Raw genomic sequence first — 17,742 nt, forward strand, 5'->3', positions numbered from 1 at the left:
GCGGTTTCTCCCAGCCAGTCAGCCGTTCCAGAATTGGGTACACTGTCTTCTTGATCTGTGTCGTGGCTCCAGCAGCTGTTCTGTATCGTTTCTACTCCCCTAGTAGCTGTTCTGGAGGAGGAACTAAGACCCGCGCATGTTACTAAGCCGCCACCTTCTCCGGAAGTCTAAATTGCTTTTTTTTTTTTTACTAATATTTGCTATTAAGCATTTGCACTTTAAAAAATTTCCTTAGAATTTAAACCTTTATAAAGTTTCAAATGAATGCATAGTGTTTTTGAAAATAAAAAATAAAAAAATTTCAGTAAATTTAACAATCTGAACAAATTTACATGCATAAATCCAAGTGCTAAGGCTATTATTTCAGAAATTCATCAAAGTACATAACGTACTTACGCTATTTCTGCATTACCTCATTAATAGAATATCCAGGTATCCTCATGGAAACCATTTAACAGAAATTTATATCCACAGGCGAAATACAGTGACAGTGTGATACACTGGTTAAGAACATGGTTTCTTTACAGACTACCTACATTTGAATTGCATCTCTGCTTCTTGCCAGTTATGTAACCCAAGCATATAACTCATGCCCTCTGTTTCCTAATAATAGTATCCCTCATTGAATCATTATGGAAGACTGTAAAAGCACTTTGAACTGTGCCAGTAGATATTAAACATGCAAAATACCAGCTATTATAGGCCTAAAATTCTCAAATCATTTCATAAGAAACTTTATTTTTGGTTATTGTTTTGTTATGAAAAAATTGCTTTATAAATTTTAAAAATATACATATAATATTCCAACATCAATGGGAATAAAAAAGTTGCCCATAACCCCCAAATAAATGAAAATATGGGTGCATAATTTTCTAGAAATGACAGTAGAGATATCAATATTTGGTATTAAGTATTTTGTCCAAGTTAATTTGCACAATACTTAATAATTGCCATTATTAATTAATAAAGAACTTAGCTTTTCCCCTTTTAGTTTCCAACTTTTCTGTTTTAAATAATATGGCATTAATGTTTGTGTTTATAGTTTTCTCTTGAAATTAATAGATAATTCTAGGTTCTGGGTTTTTTTTTCCTACTCTGAAATAAAAAATTTCTGTATAATAGATTTTTAACCCAAATAATATTGTAATTTAATGGAATTTTAAGATCCTTGATAACTTTATCACAAATAAATTATGATGGCATTCTTTACTATGTGAGTCCTATGGTTAGTGAAAAGTTTTAGATGCTAGATAGATTATACAATGGAATATGACTGGTCTGGCAGATATAAAAGAATGGATGGGGTCAGCCTGGGGATAAGAAAGATTAGTGTCAGTGTTGTCAAATCAAACTATAAGCCAAGACCTAAATTCTTACAATGCCTATTCAGGTAGGACACTACAACAGCTTTGAGAGTCATAACTATTAGCATGTGCCAGAATACTTATTTTTCTGCTCAATATTTCTATAAAAAATTATCAAATGCATGTAAGTTACAGAGAGAAAACCAAGCACTTTTAAAGACAAGGGGTCTATAGTTAAGGAGTCTGGGGTGAGCTGCAGTGACAATCTTATTAAAAATGTAGACTACTTTAGCAAAATTACCAAAAACTTAGAGTAGATATATTTAGAGCATGAGAGAGGGATTGTCTTAATGTTAGAAGTTGATTCCTCATACCTCCTTCATAGCATGCACCTGCCATACCAGATTAATTTCTTAAATTACTTGTTAAGCTCACAAATACTTAATGGTGTAAATGAGAAGTGTGCATTTAATGAAATATTTGTTTAAAATTCAACCATCAAACCTCCCAAGGCAGTGGTAATAATACTGCCTCCCAGAGGTGCTGCATGGCAACACCAATGGAAATGTAAGCTATTTGGTACTGTGATTACAAGAATATATTCAAATAAATGGATTTTGCTGCTTAATTGTACCATTTTTTTACCGGTATATTTTATTGGTTAGCATGACCTATATATGAGTTAGATACATTTATGTTTTGTCATGCTTTTAGATAATAATATTTATTGGTATTTACTTTCATGTATTGAATGGAGGTTTATTTACCAGTAGTTTTGTTGTATTCTTTTCCCTACCTACATGTTCCACTATTCATTCTTAGCAGTATATGATTTTATACCTTTTTGAGGATCATTAGATTACCATATATCCAGAATTTATTGTTTCCAGCTGGATTCCAGAACACTTGTATTTTCAAGTGTTGAATATTTCTCCTACAAAATCACTTTAAAATCTTTTACTACATGTATGATATAAAGCAATAGTAATAGCTAAATTATAACAATAACATATGTCAAACACTGTTTTAAACTCATTGAATCCTTACAACAACCATATGAAGTATAAGGTACTCTTAGCTACACTTTATAGGTGAGGAAACTGCAGTGCAAGTAACTTGACCAAGATAACACAGGTAGGAAGCAGCAGAGCTCAAATTTGAACTCAAGCAGTTTGGCACAACCATATGCGTTCTTAATCACGGTTATACTGATCCTGAAATAAAAACTCCTCTCCCCCATTTCCCATCTTATATACCTGCATGTGCTATATACTAGCAAGAAGAATAAAGGTAAGATGTGGGTTCTGAATGCAGGTCTATTCAACTCCAGGCTCAGTTTTTTTTAAAGCCTTACTGGTTCCTCAAAAAGTTAAACAGCTACCATATGCCTTGGCAATCCTACTTCTAGATACATAACCCAAATAACTGAAAGCAGGGACTTAAACAGATACATGTACACTAAAGTTCATAGCAGCATTATTCACAATGGCCAAAAGATGGAAACAACCCAAATGTCCATTAGCTGATGAACAGACAAACAAAACATGGTTGGACTATTTAGCTATAAATAGAAATGAAGTGCTTATGCCTGCTACAACATGGATGAACCTTGAAGACATCATGTTACATGAAGTAAGACACAAAAGGGACAGATATTGTATGATTCCACTTATATGAAATAGCTAGAATATACAAATCCAGAGAAAAAGAAAATAGAGTACAGGTTACTAAGGGTGAAAGCTGGGAAGGAGAGGGAATGGGGAGTGAATACATATTGGTTGCAGGATTTCTATTTGGGATAATGGGAAAGTTTGATAATCTATGGCGGTAAGGGTAGTACAACATTGTAAATATGATTAATCCCACTGAATTGTACGCTTGGGAGTGGTTGCGATGGGAAATACGTGACATATATGTATTCACAATTTAAAAAGACTAAAGAGACAATTATAATTAAATATAACACATGATCCTGGACTGGATCTAGTAATGGAAGAGAAATGCCCCAAAAGAAATTATTGGGATCACTGAAAAAAATGGAATACAGATGGTATTATATCAATGTTAAATTTCTTGAACTTGATAACTGTACTTATTGAGGTTATGTAAGTGAATATCTATGCTCTTAGGAAATATACATGGAAATAATAAGTATTCAAGGAGAATAATGTGTGCAACCTTTTCTCACATGTTATAAAACAGACAGAAATAGAATGATATAACGAATGTGGCAATGTTGAAAGTTGGCAAATCTGGCTCTCTGGGTAGAGGGTATACTGGAGTTCTCTGTATTGGTTATATATTATTTTTGCAACTGTCCTCTATATTTGAAATTATTTCAAAATAAGTAAAAAACAAAAAACCCAGGCTTTACTGCCTTCCTTAAGCATCTCAGGCCGAATGGGGACATGAGGAAAATAGGTATCAACCAGGATTTACCCAGGCAAACCAGGACATATTGTAACCCTATATATAACTATATAACTATTACATTTCTCTACTCCCAGGTTATAGCCCTTTTCTTGCCAACAGTTCCTGCCTGAAGAGATCTGTGACAAAAGAGCCAACTATGCAGGCAGGAAGAAAGCTAATCACAGATGCTAGTTAGTTAAAGGGAAAATTTAGTATCTCTGTGCCAGATGTTAAAAAGGTCAGTAGAAATGGATACTCTGCTATTTGCTAGTCAGAGTGAATATTTAAAACACTGTCATGAATTTAAAAATGAGTGACACAGAATATCATGATTTGAACTTACTTCTCTAGTTGAGGATTTGTGTAAAGAATATACTACTGTTCTTGCCATTTCCAAAGCAGTCTTCAGAAAAGCCATATCTGTCCCTGTGAAGAGAGCAGAAAAAGCTTTTTACATTCATATGCCTGTTCTCAAAATAGAAGATAAAACGATTAACAAGGATTTAGAAATATTTTCCCATTCAAAATAACCACTAATTCTTTCTGCAAGAAGACAAGAGTACAAACAAAATATCAAATATTATTTTAAGCTTAATAGAATACAATTAGAATTATACTGTCTTGGTTAAATGAAGCTAAAGTAAAAGCATCAATATTATATTCCAAAGGAATGACTTTCAAAGCAGAAAACAGGAAGAATACTACTCACAATCATCTAAGAGGCTTTTTAAACACTGTGTCCTTTCTTCCTCTTACTGATCCCCTACTCTCCTTTCCCACAATATACACAAAATTAATAGCCACAGTGAATTACTATTACCGATGGGCACATGTTAAAACCCTTGGGTGTGTTATAGCATAAAAAAGGGTTCTGAAAGCATAAAATCCTTTAAAGTTTTCATAATCATTCATAAGGGTTAGGTAGATAATTCTTGAAAGCAAATACAATAAATATATTTATTATATATTAATATAAAATATAATAAATGGATAAAAGTACTTTGTTTACTTAATGTTAATTTTGGAAAACTAAACTAAGATTGAAAAATTCAATTCTCTAGCTGTGCATTTAATAAACTGAAATTGAAATTATAATTACTATCTAGGAAGAGACTAGCTTATTTAATGAATAGTGATAAAAATCACTTAACTGAAACAATTGATGATAAAATGTTTTTAAAAACCTTGCTTTTCTAAAATATACTGGTACACCTGGTTCTTGTTACTAACCTTTATTATTTTTTGTTCCAAAGGGAGGATTCATAATTACTGTATCAAATGACTTGGACATTTTGTTAGATAATGAGCACACATCACATTGAACCATGTCAATATTTGTTAACTCAAATTCTTCCACATTCCTATTAAATATTTCTAGTGCATCTTCATCTATATCAAATCCAACACACAACCTATAAATAAAAAATACAAAGATATAACTTGTAACTCCGAAGTTACAATAATAATAGCTGGTTTGTCATATATATTTTTTAATCCAATTAGCAAAATATAACATATAAATTCAACCCAATTAGCATGATTCCCCATCCTGGCAAGGAGTTGGAAGCAGGTTTTGTATAACAGGGAGGCATTTGGCTGCTGTTAAAATTTTGTTTGTTTTGATCTTTTGTCCATTCTAAATGTACTTAGCATCAGATTCTTGCTCCCCACCCCTCATCTCATACTGTGGAGTACCATAAATATAATTTGGTTGATACTAGTTATGCACCCCATACCCCAATAGTATATAGTGGACCACCTACCCTGCTCCTAACATTGCAGTTCCAATGCTAAGCACTCCACAACCACATCCTAAATCCGCAACCACTTTATTTTCAATGTCATCGTATGTGTTATGTATCGTATACAGCATACAAGCTAAAAGATAAACGAAACATGAGGGAATACGTAAGCAAGCTGGTGAACAAAACACAATTTCTGCAAATGACTCTATAAAAATTTCTTCAGTCTTTCATTATTTAGGCTTCTTCCAATGGTACACAAGATAATTAAGAAAAAATAAGTTTAATAACTTGGTTCATAATAAGAGGCACCACAACAGTTTAACACACTGCAGTAGTTCCCCAAAACTAGCCTGCTGGTGATGCCAAGAATGATAACACTTTGACTAGTCTAAGATAAAATGAGGAAAAAAAAAGTTTTTATTTTGCCTCAGCCTGTTCAAAATGTTGCCACGCACACATATATACAGTTCCTTCTTTTATGTTAAAATATTTTTATGAAAGGATGGTAAATGGGTTTTTAAAAATATCCTTCCTTGTCAAAATGTAAATTTGACAAGCCTGTATCAGCATCCAATATTATTTTGAAATTTTACTTATCTATGAAATCTACAAGTTTGGGAACCACTAATATCAAATGAGCATAAATATTAAAAGGGCACAGAATTTTTTTGTAACAGACACAGGTAAAAAGCTCAAACTTAATGGGAAAGGAAAAGCCTTACAAGGTTGTATCTTTTAGACACAGATTCAAGCACGTATAGTCATGATCTACAGACATGTGTTCATGATCTACATGAGAAAGACTTGATATCAAGGAACCACTAGAAAGCAAAGCAGAACCTTCTCAGATGTGAGAGATCTTTTAAATACTACAAGGGTCTTGGGTAAACTGAGGGCTAAGCATGAGCAACGCCACTCTCTGTGGCTATCTGAATCCAGCAAGGACTACTGTCCATCACGCATGCCCCAAGATCCAGAGGTTTTATCAAAATCACAATTATAGGGATACTTCAGGGTGACTGCATTGTCTTGATTGTTGCTGCAGGTGTTGATGACTTTGAAGCTGGTATCTCAAACCAACAGAAGAATAAAACCAGCAATGCAAATATTTTGAAGGGAGGTAGAGGAAAAGTGGGGATGATATATGTCAATTAAATCTTCACCTCTCATTGTAGGAAGTCAATGGAAAATGTTTAAATTTGACAATCCAAGAAACAGATGTATAAACACATTTAGAAATTTGGAATTAATCACTAGAACAATGAAATTTAAATAATTTATAGGAGTTGTATCTGAAGAGTGCAGCAGGATGTGAAGAGGGATGGCAAGAGACCTGACAAACTTTATTACAAGCCGTTGATATATAAAAAAACATATTATTTTGACTTTAAAAACTTTTTTAAAAATTAAGAACATATCCCTAATTGTACTATGTATTATCATTATCATCTTTTTTGGATTCCTTTTAGATAAATTTAATTTAGATAAATTTAATTTGGATAAATTAAGCCCATGCTCAATAACAAACAAAACCAAAAACTGTTTTGATTTTGAACTGCAAACTTCAAAGTAATTCACTCTTGACTTGGTTATATATTTTTAAGCAATTTCATTATATGCATCACACAACCATAAAATAGTACAAGATTTTGCTAACTAAAAACGATAAAATTGTATAAGGCTCATAGAATCATTTCCTAATGTTTCCAATGATGAAACGGATTGCTTTTGCCTTAGATTTTTAGATTTAAAAGTAAAGTAATAGAGCGGTGCGATGGTGGCTCAATGGCAGAATTCTCGTCTGCCATGCTGGAGACCTGAGTTTGATTCCCAGTGCCTGCCCATGTAAAAAAAATAGTAATAATATATGCTTGTAGAAAATTTAAGCAATTTAAAAACATACATGCAAACATTTATGTACACACGATGTGTGTGTGTGTATATATATATATATAATACATCCATCCATATATATATATATATATATATAATATATTTGAGATCTGGAAATTATCCAATATGTAAATCTTAGAACTCTGGGAAATACAGCACATATATAGACATACTATAATTTACTATGGTATTTTTATTTAAGTGCAATCTTCTTAAATGAGATTATTACCTAAGGGTGGGGAAGCAGGGAAGTATTTTAGGAGGAGGAATCCCTTCCAGCTCTAACATGAAATATTCTCTTAAGTAACTGAATACACCAAGATATTTACTATAGATTATAATTCTGAAAATTGTAAAATATCCAGCACCAATTGTTCATTAAATGACACACTTTAGTTTGTCAATGTAGGTTTCAGGATCTTTTCTTGGCTGTATGCATATATATTTTACGTTCTGCCTTTTCAGGTAGCATTCTTGATACTCATTGGCAGCTTAAAGTGTTATCACGTTACATCTGGAAAACTTTCCTCATTGCAGTTGCCTTCTTCAGATTAATTTTAAGGCTCCTCAACGACTTTGGTAATATATTTATTAAATATAAATGATTTTTCCCGTGTTCTCTCATGTGCACATAGTATCAATGTCTTACATCAAACAACAATGCTGATTCTCAGATAACTTGTTAAAATGGGAATGCATAGTCATCTTTATATAGCATCCCCTCTGGATTTGTTAAACTCAGGACCTCAGCATCTTTGGTATTCAGTTCTAGAGCAGAGTATAGCATAGGAACGTTTGCACTCACAATTCTTTGTAACAAGAAACTGATCCTTACTTTAAAAATATTTACTCAGCTCCTAACTAGTACCTGAAACTTTTCTAGACACTGGGAATTAATGTGTGAACAAGACCAACAAATTCCCTGCCCTCAAGCAGTTTATAGTTTGAGAGCTACAAAACAAAAACATTAAAAAGATATCTGATAGTGTTAAAGGGTATGCAGAAAACCAAACAGTAAAAGGGGATGCCTTTAGCTGAGGTATCGGGGAAGGCCTCTCTAAAGCGATACGTGATCTTGGTGCAGAATTTCTTTAGGCATTCTCTATATCCAAATAACTGTTCATTTTCAACATTCAGCGTGTAAATGGGACTAACCCCGGAAGCAAGAACGTGGTCACCAGCCGCCCTACCTGCAATGTGCGGTCTGGTCGGATATTGTTCTAGAAGTAATTTGGGGTTTTGGAATCCATCCACTTGTTGCAGGCGACTTTCTAGTTCCTTAAACCTTAATTTCTTCATTTTTCCTTTCTTTTTAAAAAAACTTTGAGCACGTAAGGTACTGGATCGGCGGAGAAATCTCTTTAACCTGTATATTGTTTCCACCCACTCCTGCCTCTTTTACAGTGCCGTGAGCCTGGGCAAGGCGGGAGACGCGTTCAGCAAAGACGCGGGATGAGCGCGGCGCACTCGGTCCGGGCCGCTCCCGAACTTCCGCCCTTCTCCTTCCAGGTGTCAGCAGCGGCCGGAGTTTCCGGTCCCAGGCCTTCAGACTCTCGGAGGCAGTCAGGGGCTTGGAACTGAAGCAAGGTTCCTGCACATCCTGTCAACTACACCAAGAAGCAGACGGCGTCGCGGCATGGGCCGGAAGCACCGCCCCCTCGCCCTCTCGTTCGCACGCGTTTTCCGCTTAGCGGCCCCACTCGGATCTGCAACTTAAGCCCCGCGCTAGGGTTCCGCACGCAACTCGGGCGCGCTTCTTCCATATCTCTTGTAAGAGTCTGCCCTTCTGGCACCCCCGGGGGCCCTCGCTCCCCGTCGCGTGGCCAGTATTCTCTAGGATTTTCTTGAGCACCTGCGGCCATCGAGGGTTGAGGGAAGAGAGAGCGTTAAAGTGATGAGTAGATCCGGGCTATGGTCACTTTGTTTTATGGCGCGCTGTAATTCTTTCTGCCGCCTTTCTCCCAAATTTCCTCTCAAAAATAAGTAGCTATCCTCTCTCTTTTTCCTCCTTTGTTCGCACGCCCCACTTAACTAACTTTGCTGTTTTTGTTTATTTCCTTCTTTTTAGTAACATATATGCAACGTGACTCTCCTTTTAGCCACATTCAAATGTGTTATTCATTGTTGTTAATTACATTCACAGTGTTGTGTTACCATCACCACAATCCATTACCAAAACTTTCCCATCATCCCAAATAGGAACTTGGCAGAATTTAAGCATTAACTCCCTATTACTTGCCTTTCCCCATCTCCTGGTAACCCATATTCTAATTCTGACTTGATGAGTTTTCTTATTCTAATTATTTCATATCAGTGAGATAATACATATACTGATCTTTTGAGTTGCTTTATTTCACTCAACATAATGTCTTCAAGGTTTGTACAAGTAAAGACTTCACTTCTTTTTACAGCTGAGTAATAGTCTGTTGTGTTTATATACCACCTTAAAAAAAAATCTGTTCATCAGTTGCTAAATATTTGTGTTGCTTCCATCTTGGGAATACTGCTGCTGTGAACATCTGTGTGTAAAATCTGCTCAAGTTTCTGCTTTCAGTTCTCTTGGGTATACACCTAGAAGTGGGATTGTTGGGTCATATGGTAATCCATACTTATCTTTGTAAGGAATTGCCAAATAGTTTTCCTCAGAGGCTGCACCATTTTACATTGCTATTAACAATGAATGAGTATTACTATTTCTCCACATCCTCGCCAACGCTGTAATTTTCTATTTTTTAAATAGTAGCCATTCTGGTGGGTGTGCAGTGGTATCTCACTGTGGTTTTGATTTGCATTTCCCTAATGGCTAATGATGTTGAGTATCTTTTCAGGTGCTTGCTTTTTGACCATTTCTTTAGAGAAATGACTATTCGACTCTTAGACCCACTCTTTAAGTGGATTGTTTGTCCTTTTATTATTAAATTGTAGGATTTTTTTTATATATTATGGATAATGAACCCTTATTGGATATGTGGTTTCCATATGTTTTCTCCCATTGTGTAGATTGTTTTACTTTCATGATAAAGTCCTTTATTATACAAAATTTTTAATTTTAATGAAGTCCCATATATCTGTTTTTTCTTTTGCTGCTTATGCTTTGGGTGTAAAGGATAAGAAACCTTTGTCTAACATAACATCCAACAGGCTTATGTTTTCTTCAAGGAGTTTTGTAGTTCTGGCTCTTATATTTAAGTCTTTGATCTATTTTGAGTTGAGTTTTGTATATGGTATGAGGTAAGAGTCCACCTTCATTCTTCTGCATATGGACATCCATTTTTCCCAGCACTATTTGTTGAAGAGACTGTTCTTTCCCAATTGTGTAATCTTTGCCCCTCGTCAAACATTATTTGGCCATAGAGGTGAGGGTTTGTTCTGAACTCTCAATTTGATCACACTGGTGTATACATCTGTCCTTTTGCTGACAGCATCCTATTTTGATTACTGTGGCTTTGCAATAATTTTTTTTTGTATGCTTTATGATGGGAGTCACATTTCATTCTTTTTCCATGTGAGTGTCCCATTATTCCAGCACCATTTGTTGAGGTTTTGGTATTGTTTTGTTTGTCGGCTCATTTTGTTTTTGTTTGTTTGGTTTTGGGAAGTGCATGGGCCCGAAATTGAACCTTGGTCTCCTGTGTGGCAGGTGAGAATTCTACCACCGAACTACCCTTGCATCGCTGGCTTTGCAATAAGTTTTAAAATTAGGAAGTGTGAGTCATCCAACTTTATACTTCTCTTTCAAGATAGCTTTGGCTATTCGGGGCCCTTTATCCTTTCATATATATTTGGTGATTGAATTTTCCATTTGTGCAAAGAAAGCTGTTGGAATTTTGATTGGGATTGTATTGAATTTGTAAAATGCTTTGGGTAGAATTGACATCTTAAAAGTATTTTGTCTTTCAATCCATGAACACAAGCTATCCTTTCATTTATTTAGGTCTTCTTTGATTTCTTTTAGAATGTTTTGTTGTAGTTTTGTGTGTACAAGTCCCTTATATCCTTAAGGTTAAATGGCTCATTCTTAAACATAAGAAGCATATACATAAATTTTATTCTATTTTAGAATGAAAGATTCTTAAATCCTTAAAATTAACAGTTGTAGATAATATTTAAAAATATAGAAGCATTTAAAAATTAAACATTTTTGGTAAAATCATTATTGCAAAATTTTGTTGGATAGGTACCATGAAATCTTCAGGATTGCAATATAACAATTTAGTGGAAGATAATGAGATTATAGAGACTATAGCGGATATAATAAAATATAGCCAGTAAGAATATGGTAGAAATACTGATATTCTTAATCTCTTAAATTGCACATATTTATACCCTAATCAACTACCTCAGGAAATTCTAAAATACACAACAATACAAAGGTACTGTCAGAACAATGACACCTTCGCATATACAGCAGCTGGAAAACTCCCCTGTACACTTCTGCATGACAGTTAGAAAAGCAAATAGCATTAATATTATTATGAAAATAATCTTGACTTTGTGGATGCCTTTGAGAGGGTCTGGGGATCTATAGGTCCTTGCAGACTATGCTTGATAACTGAATTGTGAATGTTCAAATATTGAATATTCTATGCTTGGAATTTATAAGATACTATGTTAGTTACAGGAAAATAATTAAGACATGCTTCCTATCCTCAAGAAACCCAATTTATACATTAAAATAATATCTGATTAATTGGTCAAGTCAATATGATGATAACATATGTTCTGGGAGATGCTGAGCTTTCCTCCAGGGACCGTTACAGAAGGAAACCTACCCTCTCAGATCATTCTCTAAGCATCCTCCTATGATATTTTATCTCAGGCTTTGTTCTACATACCCTCCTTTCCTTTCTTTCTCTTTCTACACTGGTCCATTAATTTAATATTATTTCACTTTCTTCTTCTTTGACATCTCTACCTATTTTCCTTAGGAAGTTAAAACATCTGTTGTAAATGTCTTTATAATCTATGTCCTAGGGGCACATGGGAGGTAGCAACACTTCCCACTGTTTTTTTAATTCTCATTCTGACTCTACAAGCATGTGTTACTATGATTTTTGTATTGTTGTCAGGAAATGAACTTTGTAGTTTCTCCTTCATATGTGGGGAAGATAGGCAAAGAGATTTGGTGCAATTTAAGTGCAACCTATTCTAATATTTCTAATATTAGAAAATATTTTCTAACATTTCAATTTAAATAAGTCCACATTCATAGTTATCCTTTAACTTTTGAATGTTCCATATCTAGTCTGAAGATTTATTCGTTCATCAATTATTAATTGAATGCATCCTATATATGCATTTTCCTCACTAATAGTAGTAATTCTTTAAAAACATTTTTTATTAAAGTATGACATATATAAACACAAATCATATGAACGGTTCAATGAACAAGTGAGGACAGTGAATAAACTGGTATAACTACCACCCAGTCAAGAAACAGAACACTGTCAATATCCAGAAAGTACCCCTCTCATGCTCCCCTGTAATCATTCCTCTCTGCTTCCTCTCCAAAAATAGCCATTATCCTAATTTAACACTGTTCTAGTTTGCTAGTTGCCGGAATGCAATATGCCAGGAACGGAATGACTCTTTTTAAAAGGGGAATTTAATAAGTTGATAGTTTACAGCTCTAAGGCCGAGAAAATGTCCCAATTAAAACAAGTCTATAGAAATGTACAATCAAAGGCATCCAGGGAAAGATACCTTGGTTCAAGAAGGCTGATGAAGTTCAGGGTTTTTATCTCATCTGAGAAAGCACATGGTGAACACAGTCACGGTTTCTCTCTGGGCTGGAAGGGCACATGGCGAACATGGCATCATCTGCTAGCTTTCTCTCCTGGCTTCTTGTTTCATGTAACTCCCCGGGAGGTGTTTCCTTCTTCATCTCCAAAGGTTGCTGACTGGTTCTCTCTGCTTCTTGTGGCTATGTCGTTCTTCTCTGCTCTCTCTGAATCTCTCTCATTCTCCACAATGTGTTCCTTTTTTATAGGACTCCAGAAACTAATCAAGATCCACCCAAATGGGTAGAGACACGCCACCACCTAATCCAGTTTAACAACCACTTTTGATTAAATCACATCTCCAGGGAGATGATCTAATTACAGTTTCAAATATACAATGCTGACTAGGGATTAAAAGAAGCGACTGCCTTTACAAAATGGATTAGGATTAAAATATGGTTTTTCTAGGGTCCATACATCATTTCAAAACAGCACAAACACCATAAATTAATTTTTCCTATTTTTTTACTTTAAACATAAAGAGAATCATTTCCACTGTCATATTTCTTTTGCTCAAAATTATGTTTGTGAGATTTCACCCATGGTTGCTTATTTTAATTATTGTATAGTATTCCATTATATGAATTCACTATGGTTTATTCAGTTTATTCTTGATGAATATTTGTTTCCAGTTTTTTCAATTAAATTTTTTTTTTTGGCATGGGCAGGCACTGGGAATCAAACCCAGGTCTCCAACATGGCAGGTGAAAACTCTACCACTGAGCCACTGTAGTCTGCCCTCAATTCAATTTTAAAGATTAAGGTAAAGCTCACAAAAATGCATGGATTTTAAGTGTACAAGAAACTTGAATAATGCACACACATGTTAACACAACCCCAATTAATATATAGACTATTTCCATCACCCTAGTAACTTCCCTTCTGCTCCTTACCAGTCAATTGCCCCCACCCTAGAGGTAACCACTGTTCTGATTTCGATCATCATAGTTTAATTTTTCCCAAAGTAGAACTTCATATAAATGGCTTTATGCATATGTGCTTTATTTTTGTTTGGCTTTATTCACTTAGTATAAAGTTTTTGATATTTGTCTTTGATGTATTTCATTCCTGTTAGTTGCTGAGTAGTATTCAATTGTATGAACATGCCACAATTTGTTTATTCATTCATCTGTTGTTGAACATTTGTATTGTTCCTAATTTTTTGTTAACATGAATAAAGCTATACGAACCTTCTTTATGCATGTTATTAATAACCTCTCCCATTCTATGGCTTGTCTTTTTACTTTACTAATGGTGTCTTTTAGTGAACAGATAGTTTTAATTTCAAACTAATCATGTATCAGTCTTTCCCTTTGTGGTTAGTATATTATCTTTCCTCACTTCAAGATCAGAAACAATAATTATATCGACAGTAATAATGTTTTTGTAGATTTTGTTACAATTTATAATATGCTTCCATCAGACCGTAAGCTCCATGTCAGGAGCATTGTTATTCTATGTGAATGGGGTGCCCCCCTGGAATTGTGCCATGTGAGGCCCTACTACAAACCATGCCTGTTTTTGATCTATTCTCAGCTCCAGGAGAAAGCAAATGGTAAGATTTTCCATTTGGGAAGGAATAGAGGGAAGATTTCCTGTATCTTAAAAAAAGAGGGAAAGAAATGAGAACAATTTGTATGTTCATGATATTGTACTAATATTGAAAGACAATAAAAAATATACCATAGGATTGTTAAGCATGGAGAAGTTGAACAGCCCCATCTGTAGAGGAACTAATATAGGTCAAATTCTGAACGCACTGTCACACTTTTTCCCAAAAATATTTCTAAAGCATGAGTTGAGAAAGTTACTAAAAATGTCTTTGCTTTAATATTAAACAAATGAGAGAATTGCAGTAAGTATAATTGCAAGATCTTAAGGACTCATTTAAAACAGAAAGAAAGAAATGAAGAAAGGAAGGAAGGGAGGGAGGGAAGGAGGTAGACACATGCAGGGACAATGAATTATTTCTCTCCCATAGTTCCTTCTTATGTTTACAAAGGCTACAGGATAAAGGGTATGACTGCTGCCTGTAAATGAGGGCAATAATAATTACCACACAGTGTTGTTAAATGGGATCACCTGGCAGAATACCTTCAACATACAACTCAATAACTCTTCATTTAAAGAAGTGCTACAGTACTCACTAATGCCGAAATATTGCAGCATACTGTCTAATCTTATTAGTAAAATATGTGAAAATGGGAGAATTTGAGTACTTGATAGTACATGTTATTAATTTGTTGATAAATTTATGTTTCTTTCGTGAATTTCGACAGAGCCATTAGAATTGGTGAATTTACTGTGAGCATAGAGGAGTTCTGGTCTATATTTGAAGACCTGGCAGAAATCTGAAAGTTAATCTTGTTGTGGACATCTAACTTATTATGTGCTCAGCAGCTCTCTTTCTCTCCTTCTGGTAATGGGGGAAATATGGCCACCAGCTGGGCCAGTCTGGGTTCTTTCACAGATTGTAAGTGATCCTGGCAAAAAAGAAGTCCTTTTTTCTCTGTTGTGAAGTTGTGGGGTGTAGCCCGAGCTGGCTTCAGAGACCCTGGCACAGAAGCTGCTAGAGATGATGGAACCCATGCTTAGTGAAAAGCACTAAATAGCCTTCTGTTGATAAGATCTAATAGGGTCTCTTTCGGCTTACGTTAGTTCAGGTTAGATCTTTGTCTCTTGCAACCAAGAGAGTTCTGATAAATAGAAAAACTAATAACTTTTAAATATTTAAGACAATTTTGTGCTATTTACATTATTTTATAAGTGCTCTTTTGCTTTAAATAATTTTGGAAGGAATTATGTTAACTGTCAATTATAGCTTGAACCTTATCTGTGGGGTTTAATTTGAAAAGCTAATTTAGAAATATCACAAAATTTTTCTTCACATTAATTAAGACGAAATACACTAAAAACCACATAGTTTTTAGTACTATTTTGTAGCTTTCTATAGTAGCAACATGTTGCATCTTTATCATTATAGATGATAAAGATGATAAAGACAAAAAATGTCTTCAGTAAAGCAACAGCAGCATTTTTAAATATTGTAATTTTTTGAGAAAAAGCATATAAGTGAGTGCAGAGTTTAATTTAGAAGAAAACTTTTTATGTTACAGTACAGCTTTGAAATAGAAAAACATCAGACTTCCTAGATCCAAATGATGTGAGCCCTGTACATCCATGAAGAAGCAAAGATTTGAAAGCTTGTCCTGTTGATTTAGAAAGCCAAGGTAGAATAATAATTTCTATTATTAGAAACTTATTTCAATAATCTCAAATAATAAGTAATGTTACTCATTATTATTGTTATTTTTAACAGTTTTATTGGAGTATAATTTGCATTTTGTCAGATTCAGCTGTTTTTGAGTACAAATTATTTTTATGTAAATTTACCTGGCTATGCCACCCATTTTCACAATTCAAATTTAGAATACTTCCATCACCCTAAAAAGATCCCTCATGTCCATTTGCCCTGAATCCCCATTTCCACCTCTGGAAACCTCTAATCTACTTTTTGTCTCTCTCTATATATACCTTTTCTGGACAGCTCATGTAAATGAAATCAGACAATATGTTTGTGTATGTGTAGGAGTCGACTTTTTCCACCGACCATAATGTTTTTAAAGTTCGTCCATATTTTAGTATTTATTAGTACCTTTTTTGGTACTTTTTCATTGCAGAATAATATTCTATTATATGAATATGCCACATTTTATTTTTCAGTTCATGAGATGAGAGATTTTTGGGTGGTTTTCAGTTTGGGTATATTATGAATAATAGTGTTGTAAACATGCATGTACAAGTCTTTGTGTAGACATATGTTTTAATTTCTCCTGTCTTTGATTATTGTCATTCGAGTAGGTTTGTAGTGGCATCTCATTATCCTTTTATTTGCATGTCCCTGGTAGCTAATGCTGCTAAGCATCTTTTCATATGCTTATTGATTGTATGTATATTTTTGGTGGAATATCTATTCAATTTTTTTTGCCCATTTTCAAATTGGGTTATTTGTATTCTTATTACTGATTATTTTTAATGGTTCTCTGATTTTGAACAGGTCTGATCTGGCCCATGAGCAGAATAGGTAGGAAATCTGGCAAATGTCCAGATTTCTGTACATGCACTGCAATGCCTTTGCAACTGAAAAAGGGGACAGTATTTAAACTTTTTTTTTGCTTTCTGTTACAGAACCTAAGAGGCAACAGTGACCAGTGGTAAAATTTTGTAGAAAGCCTTAGAACTTTAGGAGCATGTGGAGACCACTGTGGGATACTGAAAAGACTACAATTGCCAGCATGCATCATCATGGTCAAGAAGAGCAGGAAGCCATGCTGTTTTCTGCAGGAAAGCAGTCTTGGAGATATACAGCACACTTCCCCAACTGTTTTAACCCACAAACACTGATTAGTAAATACATGCTACTTATACCGTATCTTGAAGAAAGTTCCTGGAACTTATTTGATTTATAATTTAGTGATTCATAAAGAGAATTATAAAGAAACTTTTGAATTACTTATCACCATATTAAATGATGATTGTAAAATGCTTTACTAATATAGGCCAGGCCATTTAAAATAGCATGTTTCAGTAATGTTCAATTCGCTTTTA

General features: G+C 34.5%; 1 protein-coding gene and 1 long non-coding RNA gene across 7 annotated transcripts in view; one reads left to right on the forward strand and one right to left on the reverse strand.

The window, feature by feature from the left end:
• METTL5 (methyltransferase 5, N6-adenosine) overlaps window positions 1–9,007 on the reverse strand; it is a 16,632-nt gene extending 7,625 nt beyond the window's left edge. For both annotated transcript variants that reach the window (XM_077154104.1, XM_077154102.1), the window contains exons 1-4: window positions 8,545–9,007; window positions 5,480–5,594; window positions 4,947–5,128; window positions 4,060–4,142 (exon numbers count right to left, since the gene is read on the reverse strand). In XM_077154104.1, the coding sequence (XP_077010219.1) occupies window positions 4,060–4,142; window positions 4,947–5,128; window positions 5,480–5,594; window positions 8,545–8,653 (489 nt within the window). In that variant the 5' untranslated portion in view covers window positions 8,654–9,007. The remainder of the gene's footprint in view (window positions 1–4,059; window positions 4,143–4,946; window positions 5,129–5,479; window positions 5,595–8,544) is intronic.
• LOC143677739 (uncharacterized) lies at window positions 8,854–17,694 on the forward strand. Of its 5 annotated transcripts, none has more exons than XR_013172839.1 (5): window positions 9,074–9,124; window positions 13,803–13,897; window positions 14,558–14,689; window positions 16,251–16,364; window positions 17,323–17,694. It is a non-coding gene; the product is annotated as an uncharacterized LOC143677739 (long non-coding RNA). The 5 variants fall into 5 exon arrangements; XR_013172837.1 differs by lacking the exon at window positions 9,074–9,124 and adding an exon at window positions 9,168–9,245; XR_013172838.1 differs by lacking the exon at window positions 13,803–13,897 and having other exon boundaries at window positions 8,854–9,124.
• The last annotated feature ends 48 nt before the right edge of the window (window positions 17,695–17,742 follow it).

This window comes from Tamandua tetradactyla, chromosome 3 (assembly GCF_023851605.1).
Source record: "Tamandua tetradactyla isolate mTamTet1 chromosome 3, mTamTet1.pri, whole genome shotgun sequence".
NCBI lineage: Eukaryota > Metazoa > Chordata > Mammalia > Pilosa > Myrmecophagidae > Tamandua > Tamandua tetradactyla.